The 15,127-nt window shown below is 42.8% G+C and overlaps 1 protein-coding gene across 1 annotated transcript in view; it reads right to left on the bottom strand.

Moving 5' to 3' along the window:
- The window catches only part of ADAMTS19 (ADAM metallopeptidase with thrombospondin type 1 motif 19), a 512,659-nt gene that overhangs the window by 90,943 nt on the left and 406,589 nt on the right, over positions 1 to 15,127 (bottom strand). The window contains exons 15-16 of the mRNA XM_063964256.1: positions 6,159 to 6,279; positions 1,233 to 1,313 (exon numbers count right to left, since the gene is read on the bottom strand). Of these exons, the coding sequence (XP_063820326.1) occupies positions 1,233 to 1,313; positions 6,159 to 6,279 (202 nt within the window). The remainder of the gene's footprint in view (positions 1 to 1,232; positions 1,314 to 6,158; positions 6,280 to 15,127) is intronic.

Raw genomic sequence — 15,127 nt, 5'->3', positions numbered from 1 at the left:
AGACCCCTAACTACACTTCCTTCCTTTACTTTTACCTGTTGGCATTCCACAATGATCCATCCTTGGGCTCCTTCTCTTCTACCTTCACAACTCCTACCTTAGTGAGCTCATTAGCTCCTTCAGTCTACACTACCACCTGTTTACTGACGACACTAATTTACCTTTCCTCTCATTACCTCTCTCCCTCAGTTTTCACTGGGATCTCTTCCTGCTGCTCGGCCACCCTTTTCCTATCCATGGATGTTTTAGCATTTTCCCAAATTAAATATATCCAAGTCAGAACTCATATTCTTCTCCATTTCCAGGGCCCCATTCTCTCCTCCCCTCTCTGCTTAGGTGTCATACAGTACTTGTCTCTTCCCTATCCTTCACCTTGCACATTCAATCTGTATTGCATTCCTGCCATTTCTATCTCTGGAACATCTCTAAGATTAGGGCCTTTTTCACCAATGATGCCACAAATATCTTTGTTCAAGCATTCATTATTTCCCACCTTGACCTTCCCCCTTATTCGCCTTTCTCCACTTTAATCCACCATGAAATCTGCTGCTAGTCACATTTTTCTTTCTAGAAATACTGTTGAGAAGATTGCAGCATTTCTCTGCAATCTTTTTGAACTGGATTCTGACTCCCCCACTGTCTCAGAATCCAGTTCAAACTCCTGACCCTCAATTCACTCGCTCTTTCCCCAACCTAATTTCTGTTCACACTCCATTCCAATTCCTTCACCCTTACTCAGATTGCCACCTCCACTCCACTCTGGTTACCACCTCTCACACTCGCCTTCAGAATTTCTCCTATTCTTATACCATCTTTTGTAACCGACTTCCTTGCCAAGTCAGTCAATCTCACCATCATTAAACATTCACTCAAAACGCACCTTTTTAAAAAAGCCTACCAGCCCTCCTCCTAAATTGTCACTCTTCTCTTCACCCAGTCTATCGATTCTCCCCAGTTCATCCCTCCCCTCAGCACGTAATCCTTTCTCCAATGCTCCTTCTCTACTCATGTCTTTCAGCAACTCTGACATTTCTGTTGTCCTATTGTGTATACAAGGGATACAAGAATAATAACCCTGCTTTGAATATATAAGGCGTTGGTGAAAAATACAGAAGGAAGTCAGCAAGAAAAAACAATGTGTTTAGAAAAATGTGCAAACCATGTTGTCTGAGATTGTGAAAACTGTTAAGTACGGTAGACACATTTGTATATAAGTTTAGCATTTTACTTACCCAGATAACTATGTGCTGGTGTTTCTTCCACAACTTTAATTCTCCTAGCACCAGCTGGAATCACTAGTGCCTCCACATAACCTGCACATTGGACAGAAATATTGAGACTTAGGGTGGTATTAAAATGATATATCATGCCCAATCTCCTTTCTGAAGTGATCCCCGTTATCGCACCCATAGTAATCAGGTTTAGCTGCGTAAAGGGTTAGGGCACCTTGCTACGCTGATGATACCATACCCGTCAGTAGAAACAGAACGGGTGTGGAAGGCGGAGGAAAGAATTGAATACCGCCATATAGTGATCAATATATTGTTCTTTCACAAATAAGTACTGTACAAATCTTGGTTCATGTGTTCAAGACTAGAATAATGGATTGTCATGTCAAACATAAATAACTACATTATTTGATATTAGTAAAAAGCAATACCTGTATATTGTTTTGTCTGTAGCATTTTGGACATTTGATACTTAGGGGGCATTCAATTAGGTGTGAAGTTAAGCACTATTTTCAGACACTATGCTCAAAGTGGGTCTTTAAATTCAATTGATCTCCAATGCTTTACCCACATTAAAACAATGTTAGAGGCCACTCACACCTATATGAATCATCCCAGAGGTGTAGTCAGAGATATGTGGGCCCCATAGCAACATTTTGAAGGAGGCCCTGCACAATGCTTCTAGAAAAAAACACCTCTCCATAGCAGCTGTTCATTTTATGCCCCATAATCGTGCCCTAGTTTCGGTTCTGAATCATAACAGTGCCTTATTTAATGTGATGCCCCATAGTAGTACCCTACTTTCTTTTATGATAAACCATGGTAGTGATCTAGTTTTCATGATGTCAGTGCTGCCAGTATACATTATGCAACAAAGTGCTTCCAGTTCACATTTACATACAGTGTCCTCAGTTTGTATTATGCCACATTACAGTGCCTCCACTTCATACTGTGCCACATTACAGTGTCTCCACTTCATTTTGTGCCTCATCACAGTGCCTCCACTTCATATTGTGTCACATTACAATGCCCCAGTTCGGATTATTTAAGATTACATACCCACCAGGTCATTTTATACCACATTGCAATGAGATATATTACAGGCTTCAGGTTAAAAGTTTGTAATCGTGAGTAATGTATATAACAAGTGTAACTGTGACAGGGAAGGTGTCCCCTCTCAGCTCTGTGCCCCATAGCAGCTGCACTCCCTGCCCTGATGGTAGCTACAGCACGCCCTTGAATCATCCCCTTACTAATATACAAGAGAGAAAATGGTGTTTTAACAACTAAATCTTGTATGTTCACAATCCTCTGCTTGCTTGAAGGGAAGTGCTTCTCTAATGAAGCAGGCAGAGTTTGAGTGACAGCTTTGCAGAATTACAGTGCAGAAATACAAAGCCTGATTCAAAGCTGGATGCAATTCTGAGCAAATATGGGCGATTCAGAGTTGCATGCATTTCAGTCGGCTGTCCACTTGCGACTGATTGGGAGTAACTGGGCAGCAACAGGGAGTTTGCACCTAAGGTAAATATTCTGTGGGTATGTCATAGCTAAGTTGTGGCCTATTCAGAGATGGTCATATACAGAGATATAGAGGGCTGGTGGAAATAGCTGATGCTGCTGAAGATGGTTGCTTTCCCCCTGGGAAGGTGCCGTATAATAGATATGGCTAACTCCGAATACAGGTGGAAATCCACATTTATTTCTGAAGGCAATGGATGCAAAATCCTCCGCTTTACGTGTAACTCTGATCCCAGTATGTAGATTGGTGGTTACATACAATGGGGCCGTACAAGTAATATCACAGTAACTATGGTTTTTGCATCTTCAGCATTTTGCCCTGTTTGTGATTCAGTGGAGTGGACAAAGCTGTCTTAGCATATATCAATATTTCAATTCAGGTTAAATAATTTATTGTCACACTAATTTACAAATCTTGAGAAACCAGTGACATAATGGAAAGATTTAGGTTGTAAAAAATTTTTACTATTAGTACTGTAAAATAAATGTTAAAACAAAACAGGATAAAACAGGTTTTGCAGTTTACCGAACAAACTGCAGAATATGATCTGACATGTTGTTGAAATGAAGTAAGCAATGTACTGTACATGCCTTTTAAAGTACAAAATGTATTAGCTACAATATGTAACATATTTCATCACTGCACCAATGTTTAGTCCTAGTTTATCTAGGCTGTAATATAAAACTGCTTTAAGCACAATTTGGAAATGTAATTGTAAAAGTGGTTAAATCAGACATACAGATGGGTCCACGGTTATCTTGGCTTCTTTGCTGCGCCTAGTCACAACATGGTTTATTAACATAAACCCTTCATCTATTGTTCCCAGCTGCAATACAATATAGAGAACAATACAGCAGGGGATTATGTCATTACAGCAGGGAATTAAGTCTGACTGCCCAGTCTCAATTAATCCTATTAAAGGTCAAGATAAACATGGACCCTTCTGTCTATCTAAAATGGATATGTATGTTATCCCTTGTTAATTCTGAGTATATAAATGAGATTACCCATTATTAGTGGGATATTATCAGACCTTTTGCAGATTTGGAAGCAAATTGAAAATGAGCAAGTTTGCATCTTGGCAAAATCATGTTGCACTGTGTCTCATCTCCCTCTTTGCAAATCATGTCCCAGATCTGAAAACAATCCTCCTCCCTTAATAAATCATATCTCATCCATCCATTGATCCCTCGATGTCTCTCCTTATAGACTTCTAAACTCTGATTGGTGGATAGCTCCAGAGATCCTTTAACCAGTGTGTGGAGCAGAGGCACATCTAGAGAGGAGGAGACCAGTGTGCAGGCTTTGTCTGGGCCCCCTCCTCTCTAGCCGGCAGCTCTGTACAGCTTTGGGCACTAGGGTCTCTAGGAGACCCTAGTGCTGTCCCAGAGCCTAGAGCACATGCGCAAATCACTGGGAAAATGTTGCGGCGGGGCTCCGGAGGGTAAATATTTAAATTAATAGGTGCAAGGTGTGCGGTGTGGGCCCCCCTGGACCCCTGGGGGCCCATGTGCAGTGCCCACACTGAACCCATTATATATATATTTATTTTCCCAGTGATTTTCCTACTGCGCATGCGTGAATCACTGGAAAAATGGCACCGCGGGTCTCTGGAGGGTAAATATTTAAATTAAAAGGTGCAGGGTGTGCGGTGTGTGCGGTGTGGGCCCCCAGTGGTGTGGAGACATCCTGCAACTGTGATTGACGGATGGCCAGAGCCATCTTCCAATCAGCTTTTAGCCTGACACAGCCAGACACTGCAGAAGAGGTATGTGAATGACGACCAGGAGAAGCTGCCCGACAAGTGCATGCGGGGGTATACCCAGACTAATATGAGGGATATGCAATACGTTTCTGGATGCTAAAGGCATAGGTAGAGTAGACACAATCTGATTGTGTGATTGTGAGCTGTAACCCCTGACTAAAGTTCTTGTGAAATGAAATGTCAAGACACAAACCCGTATTTAATCAGCCCTGCACACCACAGAAATCAGCTTGTTCACTTCCCTCAAAAACTTGTTATGGAGTTTAACAAAGGCCCATATCTTCTATGAGAGTTTTGACTGACTGAGAGCTGCTTCTTGGGTAAGAAGCAGAATTTCAATGCGGGAGACGGTCCTTGAAAGACAAGGAGCGCTGCTGCCGACCTTTGTCCGCCATCACCAAGGACAACGCTGCTGCTGTGTGGGCCATAGTTGAGGTGGACGCCAGGATGACCGCGGCCCAGTTAGAGAAGGAGACAGGCATCTCATTGGGATACATAAACTTGATACTTCAAGAAAAGTTAGCTTGAGCAAGGTTTCTGAATGCTGGGTGCCCCATAAGCTGATCCGAGAGCAGAAGGTGGCTCAGGTGACTTTGTGCTGCAAAATGCTGGCCAGGATTGATAGCGGTTGCTACAACTCTGTCTGAGAGATGAATCCTGGATCTATAGTTTCGACCCCAAGACCAAACACCAGTTGGCCAAGTGGGCCCCAGTTGGGGATGCGCTGCCACAGAAGTTCTGATGTGAACGCAGCGTGGCGAAGCAGATGGTGGCTGTTCATGTGGCCAAGATTAGTCATGTAGCTACCATATCACATGTGCAGCAGCGCATCATCATTGGGGACTCGTATGCCAACCGATTCCAGCCGTAAGTGCTGCAAGTCATTTCCAGAAGCCAACCAAGAACTTGCGCTTGTGGTGCCCTTCGCCTTCACGACGATGCACCTGCCCACAAGTCCAGGAAAGTGGTGGATTTTCTAGCCTATGAACTCATCCAGAAGCTTGGACATCCACCGTACAGTCCAGACCTGGCCCCCTGCGACTTCTTTGTGTTCCCACAAATCAAGCACAAGATGCATGAAATTAATTTTGAGTTACTGGAATCTGCAGTGGGGACCTCAACCAGCATGTAGAAGACATACTTACTTCAGACTGGTCCAGCTGCTTCACCAAGTGGTTTGAGAGCATGCAACTTTGCATAGACTTCCTTGGCGAATACTTTGAAAAACATTAACATTCACTTTGTTTGTAAATACTGTATAATACTTTTTGTGCCTCCAGAAATGTATTGCACACCCCTCGCATTGTACCAGCAATGGGGGCAAATGCCAACCTACCCCCTGTCCTGAATTTGCAGTTAGTCATGACAGTGAGGGGACAGCAGGACTTTTTATTAAGTGTACCACTATTGGAATCACAACTGTCACAAGCAATTACATACACACTTAAACAATTCACATTTCTCTTAAATATTTTATTTTGTCTGTACAGGGACAAACATGAAATAGAATGCACAATCAGGTATAACATATCTAGCCAAGTCTAAATCTATACCGCTGTAGCAGACATTGCACTATTCACAATTGTTACTGTATAAAAATAGTATAACAGTAAAAAAAAATATATATATATATATATATTACCAGCTCCTCTTGTGTGATTGAAGTCACCTTTAATAACTCTGCAGGATTTGCCATTGCCATTGCATACGCCACAGTGATCCTCCCTGGACAGGGAACCCAATACTCCATCACAGCCAACTTTCTTTTTGAAAAAGAAAAGAAAATACAGTACTACTATACCATTGTGTTGTATGACGTCTTATGTACCAAGCCCACAAAAATATGACATGTTTGATACATCAGATGCACTTATAACTTTTCACTTTTGCCATATCAGTGGAAACCATATTATAATAACAACTGGCACACATGGGTTATTTATAACAAAGGTGTGCAAAAATAACCACAGCTACATGACAGGAAGGCAATAGGGGCCTGGTAACATTATGGCCATTATGGCTAATGGCACGGGTATGCTTTGCTCATCCCATGCATATAGCACTGATACAGAATAAAATAAATTGGGATCTTTGAACAGATTAATATTAATTCTAAAGTTTGCAATATTTATCTATTTTTACATGGATGACGATGAATTACTTTCACAATATATATAGCTACAGTATGTGGTAACTAACTACATTTATTAGAAGACACTAACAACATGTAAACAATATTATTACAGCCATCTAGAGCTGTTTATATTGCTGACCTGCTGCATTTACAGTATGTACTGGGATTATATTATATATGTGTTTCAGTAGCACTGGATAGATGTTTAACACCGCCGGATATCATGGAATCAGTGCTGTATCATATTTGGACCCGTAGTCTAGATAAATTCATGATTTTTTAACAAATAATTCCCAAAGGGTCCTCATACCATAAATGTGCAGTAACCTACAGTATGGTAACAATACTAGATATTATAATAATAATAATAATAATAATAATTATTATTATTATTATTATTATTACATTTTATTTATAAGGCGCAGCGCCGTACAATGGACAGCACAGGGAGACAAAACTTAACATTACAGAAAATAAATAAAATAACAAAAATAGAGTACAGGTAACAAAGAGCACCTCAATTATCAAAACATAATACAGCTTAGATGTAAGTAGTGAGTGAGTAATCACCGTACTACTTGGGGCTGACGGCTATAGATAGAGATGAGACTTTACCAGCAGGAGAAAAAGCGGGTAAAGATGGTCGCTGGGTAGGAGAGGGCTGTGAGTGAAATGTGTCGAGAAGAGGGTTTTGACAACAAAAGGAAAGAGGGCCCTGCTCTGAGGAGCTTACAATCTAGTAGGAAGGGGCGACAGACAGATGACATGAGGTGCAAGCAAGTGGAAGGTAGCCCTATGGTAGGATGTAGTGCCGGTTCTAGGGCTTTTTGCGCCCCGGGCGGGAAATAGGGGCGTGGCTTCATACAGGGGACATGGTCAGTTACGCCTCCTGTACAGTAGAAGCGCAGCTGAAATGCTGTGCAGTGCGCGATGACGTCATTGCGCACCTCACAGCAAAGGTTCTCTCCACGAAGGGAAATTAGAGCTACGCATCTAGTTCCCTTCACAGCGGTCAGCGGCAGCGGTCAGCGGCAGCGGTCAGCGGGGGGCACAGCAGTAGCGGATCTTGTCATGGTGCGGCGCCCTCCGGAAGGCGGCGCCCCGGGCAAAAGTCCTGCTTGCCCGTGGCAAGATCCGCTACTGGTAGGATGTAAACAAAGCAGAGATGGTCAAGGCATGAGGCAGGGGGGTGGAGGAGCAGCCTCAGGACTAGGTTATGCATCGGAGGGGTACCCTTTGATGAATAGGTGGGTTTGAAGTGCCCATTTGAAGCTTTGCAAGGTCGGGGAGAGTCTAATGGAGTGGGGAATTGTGTTCCACTGAAGTGGTGCAGCACAGGCAAAATCTTGAACTGGCACTTGGGAGTGTGGTACTTGGCTTTGATGTCATGGCCAAGCATCACATTTTCAGTCCCTAGAGGTGAGGATGTAGTCTCCATCTCCTGCCTGCTAAGGCATGCATCAGCGGTGGGGGTGCAATGCAAGGGGAAGATCCCGTTTCCTACGGGAGGGGATGTGACAGCTTAGAGCATGCCTTGGTAAACTCCAGAACTGATCTAGCATAATTTAGGCTAATAACAATTATTGTCTACTTTTTTGCCATGGGTTGTTAGACATGTAAGCTTGTTCACTGAGCCAACAGTGTCTTAACAGGAGGCAATCACGAGACCGCCTGTTGGGATCCCAGCTGTCATAATGCTGATGCTGGAATCCAGACAGGCGGGAAATGCTGCTGCCGGAATACTGGCGCCACAGGCTTTTCTCCCTCTGTGGGTGTCCACAACATGGGTGTGTTATGGAAGGTCGACAGTAACTATATTATAGCCATTATATTATATACCATTGCTATTGTTGTTATAATTTGAGTCACTTGCCAAGAGGAGGGGAGTTTCCAGGCAACCAGAAACCCCCCTGCGATTGCCTATGATTATGAGTACCTCGTCATGCCTTTCGGACTCAGTAATGCTCCAGCAGTCTTTCAACACTTCGTAAATGAAATATTTTGTGATCTGCTCTACCGACACGATGTCGTATATCTGGACGACATTCTGATCTTCACAAACAATTTGGAAGAACATCGATTTTGTGTGAAAGAAGTACGTGCCAACCATTTATTCTGCAAGCTTGAAAAGTGTATATTTGAGGTAAAATCCATTCCATTCCATTATTTCAGGCTCCGGTCTTAGAATGGATCAAAAAAAAGCTTCAAGCAATTCAAGATTGGCCAATCCCTTCTTCAATGAAAGGTCTTCAACGCTTGTATAATAGTAACCATGGAGAATATAATTTTTAGGTAGTAAGTGGAGGGGGGAAAGGTGGGGTAGTGTTAAACAAGGGGGAGGGTACAATTAAAATTTATTAATTATTATATATTTTTTATTAATAAGGATGTACATCAAACATCAAGGTATGTGTGAACACTGGTTACTAGTATATGGGTGATTAGATGATCATATGAGATGATTATATAGTAAATTTTGATGAAATGTTATAGGTTGAAGGGCAAGAGATGTAGGACAAATAAGGGATATTGGTTGGAGTAAGGGTAGTTAATTGAGTTATGAGGAATTAGGTTGCGTGATCAAATCTGAGTGGGAAATATAAACATTTATATTTATGGTAATTTTTGAATGCATGGTTTATTTATTTATTTTTCATAAATTTTTTGTAACGTTTAGTAAATCGAGTATGCTTGTGTAACATGAGAAAAACATATGCTGATCTTGATCCTGTGAACTATAAAACAAACTATATGAGTGAGACTGGATAATGTGATCTATTGATACTGAATGTATGTTGGTGGTAGAGGAACAGTAGATAAACAGACTGTGAAGGATGAGGTTGAGAGTTCAATCTATGGCGTGGGAGGATATGTTATTATGATTATTTTTTATCACAACATTTGATATTTATTTTCACATCGACATTATCTAGTAGGAATGTCTTTGTGAGTAATTTATATATGAGCAAAACTATATATGATCTCTGAGACTGTGTACCACTAAGGGAGTATATGAATGAGATCTGGAATCACAGTCTATTGAGGCTGGATGTTAATTACTACAATTAAGGGTTGATGGAGGAATGGTAGGATAACAGACTGTGTTGGTCATTCCGAGTTGTTCGCTCGCTAGCTGCTTTTAGCAGCATTGCAAACGCTATGCCGCCACCCTCTGGGAGTGTATCTTAGCTTAGCAGAATAGCGAACGAAAGGTTAGCAGAACTGCTACTAAATAATTCCTTGCAGTTTCTGAGTAGCTCCAGACCTACTCCTAGATTGCGATCAGCTCGGTCCGTATAGTTCCTGGTTTGACGTCACAAACACGCCCTGTGTTCGGCCAGCCACTCACCCGTTTCTCCAGCCACTCCTGCGTTTTTACCTGGAACGCCTGCGTTTTTTTTAGCACACTCCCTGAAAACGGCCAGTTTCCGCCCAGAAACACCAACTTCTTGTCAATCACACTACGATCACTCGAGCGATGTAAAAACGTTGCTTGAGCTTGTGCAAATCTCCAAAGTTTTGTGTTAAATTACTGAACGCATGCGCGCTGCGTACCATGCGCATGCACATTTTCCACCTAATCGCTCCGTTGCGAAAAACGGCAATAAGCGAACCACTCGGAATGACCACCTGTGAAGGATAGGGTATTGAGTTCGATTCACCAGCAAGGTGAAATTGGTATTTGTGAGGATATTAGGTGTATTTTATTTTAACCAGTTATTTTCCAGATTGCTGAAAGGTTTAATTAGGGATCTCCTGTGGACAAACTGGGCATGGCTATATTAGTATGTGTATATATATGTATTTATGGATATGTTTATGTATGTATTGATGGATATTTGTATGTATATGTATAGAAATGATTTCCTACAATATTTTTATCTAATGAGGATATGGTTTATATGTATTTTTATGGATAACATAATTATGAGGAGGTTGGATCAGGAGGTGGAACTAAGCAGGTGTATGAACAGGTGATTTGTATTCATTATCATGTGCACTAATAGGAATAATCATCACTCCTTTAAAAAGGGTCCTGGAACATTTGGAGATTATTCTTTGATAAAGCCCCTGTAAGAGGAGCGAAACGCGTCAGAAGTAGAAATATTGGACCCCTGCATTAATATTGGACCCGTATTCTGCTGCAGCCATCTGCCATTATCAGCTTGACCAAAATTGGGAGGAGAGAGACTGCGCATTAATGCCTGCTCGTGACACGGAGAGGTGTGGACTCACAGAGCCTTGAAGTCGGGCAACATCGTTAACAGCAGGCGCCAGCCTAGGTGCCATTTCCCGCAGCCAGAGACCACCTCATCTAACACTGGGACTCTCCCTTGCTGACATCGCTGGCGGAAGCCACACGTAAGGCTCCAGTGTGAAGCGGTCTGCACTTAGCACATCACTCATTGCTGGGTGGCAACTCAACAAGGAATTGTGATACAAAGTAACTTTTTATGGATACATATTTGCTATACGGGTTCTATTAGCAGCTGCTATTGATTTTATCAATCGATTTGAACTCATGGACTGAGCTTTATTTGCATATATTATTATACACTTCTGTGCACAGAATATGCTTAGATCCACCTCTTATAGTATAATTTTTAATATTGCATAGGATTTTATTGTTATTATTAAGACCGGTCTAGTTCTTTATTTGTGAAGTAATTTCTCTTCTATATAAATACATTTTGTAAAATATATAAAATATAAAGTTTGATTTATTGCACTTTTCAGCCATATCATATCTTGAATATAGCACAAGAGGGTATTTGTTAGAGTTCTTTCGACATTCTGATCTTCACAAACAATTTGGAAGAACATCAATTTTGTATGAAAGAGGTACGTGCCAACCATTTATTCTGCAAGCTTGAAAAGTGTATGTTTGAGGTAAAGTCCATTCCATTCCATTATTTCAGGCTCCAGTCTTAGAATGGATCCAGAAAGCTTCAAGCAATTCAAGATTGGCCAATCCCTTCTTCAATGAAAGGTCTTCAATGCTTTCTGGTCTTCGCCAATTACTACAGAAAATTAATTCATAATTTCTCTACCATCGTTGCTCCTATCTCTGCTCTAACATGGAAAGCGGCCAATTCGGCAAGTGGTCTGAAGAAGCTATTCAAGCCTTCCATCTTCTAAAACAGAAGTTAATTTCAGCTCCAGTTTTGAAACAACAGACACTCATTACCTTTCATCTTAAAAGTGGATGCCTCATCCGTCAGTGTGGGGGCAGTTTTTTCCCCAGAGGGTTCCAGATGGTCATCTCTACCCCTGTGGGCGTTTTTTGAAAAAGTTCTCACCCACAGAGTGCAACTATGCTATCAACAACCAAGAATTGCTAGCGATCAAGTTGGCATTAGAGGAGTAGGGATATCTACTCGAAGGTGCTTCCCATGAAATCACCATTCTACCTGACCACAAAAATCTGCTGTACCTCAAGTCTGCTCAATTTTTCAACCCCCGTCAATACAGATGGGTCCTTTTCTTTTCCAGGTTTCACTTTAAACTGTCGTTCTGTTCTGGGTCACAAAATCGTAAGGCTGATGACCTTTACCGCTCCAGGGAGCAAGAAAATGAGTCAAGTTCTACTGAAAAGTATCATATTATTGATTCAGTAGCATTCTCCGCAGTGAGAATGGACACTACACCTCCTCCAGGGAAAAGTTTTGTCAAGCCAGCACTCAGGAAAAAGCTTCCTCAGTGGGCACATGCCTCTCACTTCACTGGTCATACAGAAATTCATAAAACCTACAAGTTCATCACCAGGCGGTATTGGTGGCCAACCCTCAAACGGGACGTACAGGACTTTATTGCTTCTTGCTCTAAGTGCGCACAGCACATGATCAGTCATCAGTCTCCGGCCGGGCAATTAATGCCTTTGTCTGTGCCTCATCGTGGGTGGACTCATCTCTCGATGGACTTTGTTACAGACCTCCCTGAGTCCAATAAGTTCAATACCATCTGGGTGGTAGTTGACCAGTTCGCCAAGATTGCCCACTTCATTCCGCTCACCGTTCTTCCGTTGGCTTCCAAGCTGGCTCAATTATTTGTGCAAGAGTTCTTCAAGCTGCATGGGCTACCTGTGGAAATTATTTCTGCCAGAGGAGTCCAGTTCGTTGCCAAGTTTTGGCAAAGTCTTTGCCTCATACTTCAAGTCAAGTTGATGTTTTCCACAGCCTATCACCCCCAGACGAACGGACAGACTGAGAGGGTGAATCAAGACTTGGAGTCCTTTCTTCGAATTTATGTATCCTCCTCTCAAGACAACTGGGCCCACTTGCTTCCTTGGGCAGAGTTCTGCCATAACAACCAGTACCACTCTTCATCCTCATCCACACCATTCTTTGCAAACAATGGGTTCCATCACAGAGTTCCCGAATTCAGCCAGCTTCCAGCTTCCTCATTGCCAGTGGTGGATCTTATGCTCCAACAATTCTCTAAAAATATTCGATCATTGCTGCTCAAGGCATCTGTCAGGTATAAGAAGTTTGCTGATAGGAAGCGGAAAGCAGTTCCTGCTCTTCAACCAGGAGATTGTGTGTGGCTGTCTACTAAAAATCTGAGGTTGAGAGTGCCCTCCATGAAGTTTGCTCCTCGCTATATTGGTACACTTGCAATTGAGTGAGTTGTCAATCCGGTGGCTTACAAGTTGAAATTGCCTCCTTTCCTGAAAGTCCCCAGCACCTTTCACATCTCATTGTTGAATCCTCTGGTTCTGAATAAATTCCATTCCAAGCTTCCCAAGGCACCTAAGGTGCAAACTCAGCAAGGAGTGGAGTATGAAGTGGCTAAGATCCTGGACTCTTGTATTCGATACGGTCATCACCAATACCTAATTGATTGGAAAGGGTATGGTCCAGAAGAGCGATCCTGGACCACTGCATCTGATGTCCATACTTCAAAACTTGTCCAAGCCTTCCATGCCAGCCTAAGACGTGTCCTGGGGCCACCCCTAAAGGGGGGGGATGCTGTCATGGTCCGGGTAATTAAACAGATTTTCTTACCTCTGAAGTGCCTGTCCAAGCTGTCTCTGTGCTCCAGGCCCAGTTGCTATCAGCGTGGTCTGTATCCAATGCATAGTGTGGCAGATCTACAGCCTTATGTGACACAAACATAGTTTCCCTCCTAAACCAATCATGGGGGCTGCCATGTTTGATCCGGTCATCTGATTCCAGTGAGCCTATCCTGAGCATCCTGCTGTCCAGCTGAACATCCCAGCCAATCCCTGCACACTGGCTGCTATAAAAATGCTGGGTAAGGACTGCCTAGTCGCCAGTGCTATGATTGTCATTCCCTGTATGGTTGTTTGCTCTCAGCTGCTTCCAGGTTACCTTGCTCCAGGAGATTCCCCTCTGTCCTGAGACCTGAGTTCCATCCAGCTTGCAGCTCTGCCTGGCTCATCGGCATTCCGTCATCGATCTACAGTTCCATCAGTGTTCCGCCATCGATCTCCAGCTCCATTGGTGATCCACCACCGATACTCAGCTCCATCGGTGTTTTGCCATCGATCTCAAGCTACAGTGGTTCTCCGCACCAATATCCAATATCAGCTGTATCCATCTCACCTCCAGTGGTCAGTAACCTTGTACTTTTTCATATTGGGACTTCATCAGTGGTTTACACTGCATCTAAGCCTGTTGCTGTATGCTTATTTATGTTGCGACTTCATCAGTGGTTTACACTGCATCTAAAGTCTAATGTTGTGTGCTCACCCATACTGAGACTTCATTAGTGGTTCACACTACATCCGATATTACATCTTGCCATCGATGTTAAATCTGCTACAGCATTGCCTCAGTTCCTATGCCTAAATTACTGCATTATCTGTGATACCGATTATCTGTCTATTACCAACTGCGCTAACTATACTATCTTGCGTGCTGAATAAAAGACTTAGTTTATTTTACAATCTCTGTTGTTTGGATCACGCCTTCAGGCCTATGCTCTATTACACCACATCCTGGTTAATGTACAAGAACTTAATCAAAGCTCACAGGTTCACATACCATTTTGTCCCTACGCATGGGATCTCTACTATCCAGAGTCAGACCTCAGGCATGACAGGGATTAGCCACTGGCTTCCTGATTCTATTACTAGAATCTAACACCATTTTTGCTGGTTCAGCCTCCCTCTGCCTACACTGTTACTTTGTGTCACTCCCCACTCTTGTCTAGCCCCTCCATATCAGATTGTAAACATACAGTATCATGATGAGTAAGGTCCTTCTATCAAGTCCTTTCATAATGTTTACAACACTTGTTTGTTATATCCAGGGCCAGTGCTACCTTTAGGCAGATTTAGGCAGCTGCCTAGGTTGCTGGCAACTAGGAGCACCACCAGAGGCGTTTCTAGAGAGGAGGAGACCAGAGTGCATGCCCCATCAGGGCCCCCTCCTCTCTAGCTGGTGGCAGCGGGGACCCTAGCACTGTCCAAGAGTCTAGAGCGCAAGTGCAGATCTCCGGGAAGATGGCGCTGC

The sequence above is a fragment of the Pseudophryne corroboree genome, chromosome 1 (genome assembly GCF_028390025.1).
Source record: "Pseudophryne corroboree isolate aPseCor3 chromosome 1, aPseCor3.hap2, whole genome shotgun sequence".
NCBI classification, from domain to species: domain Eukaryota; kingdom Metazoa; phylum Chordata; class Amphibia; order Anura; family Myobatrachidae; genus Pseudophryne; species Pseudophryne corroboree.
This window is presented reverse-complemented; position numbering and strand designations above follow the sequence as displayed.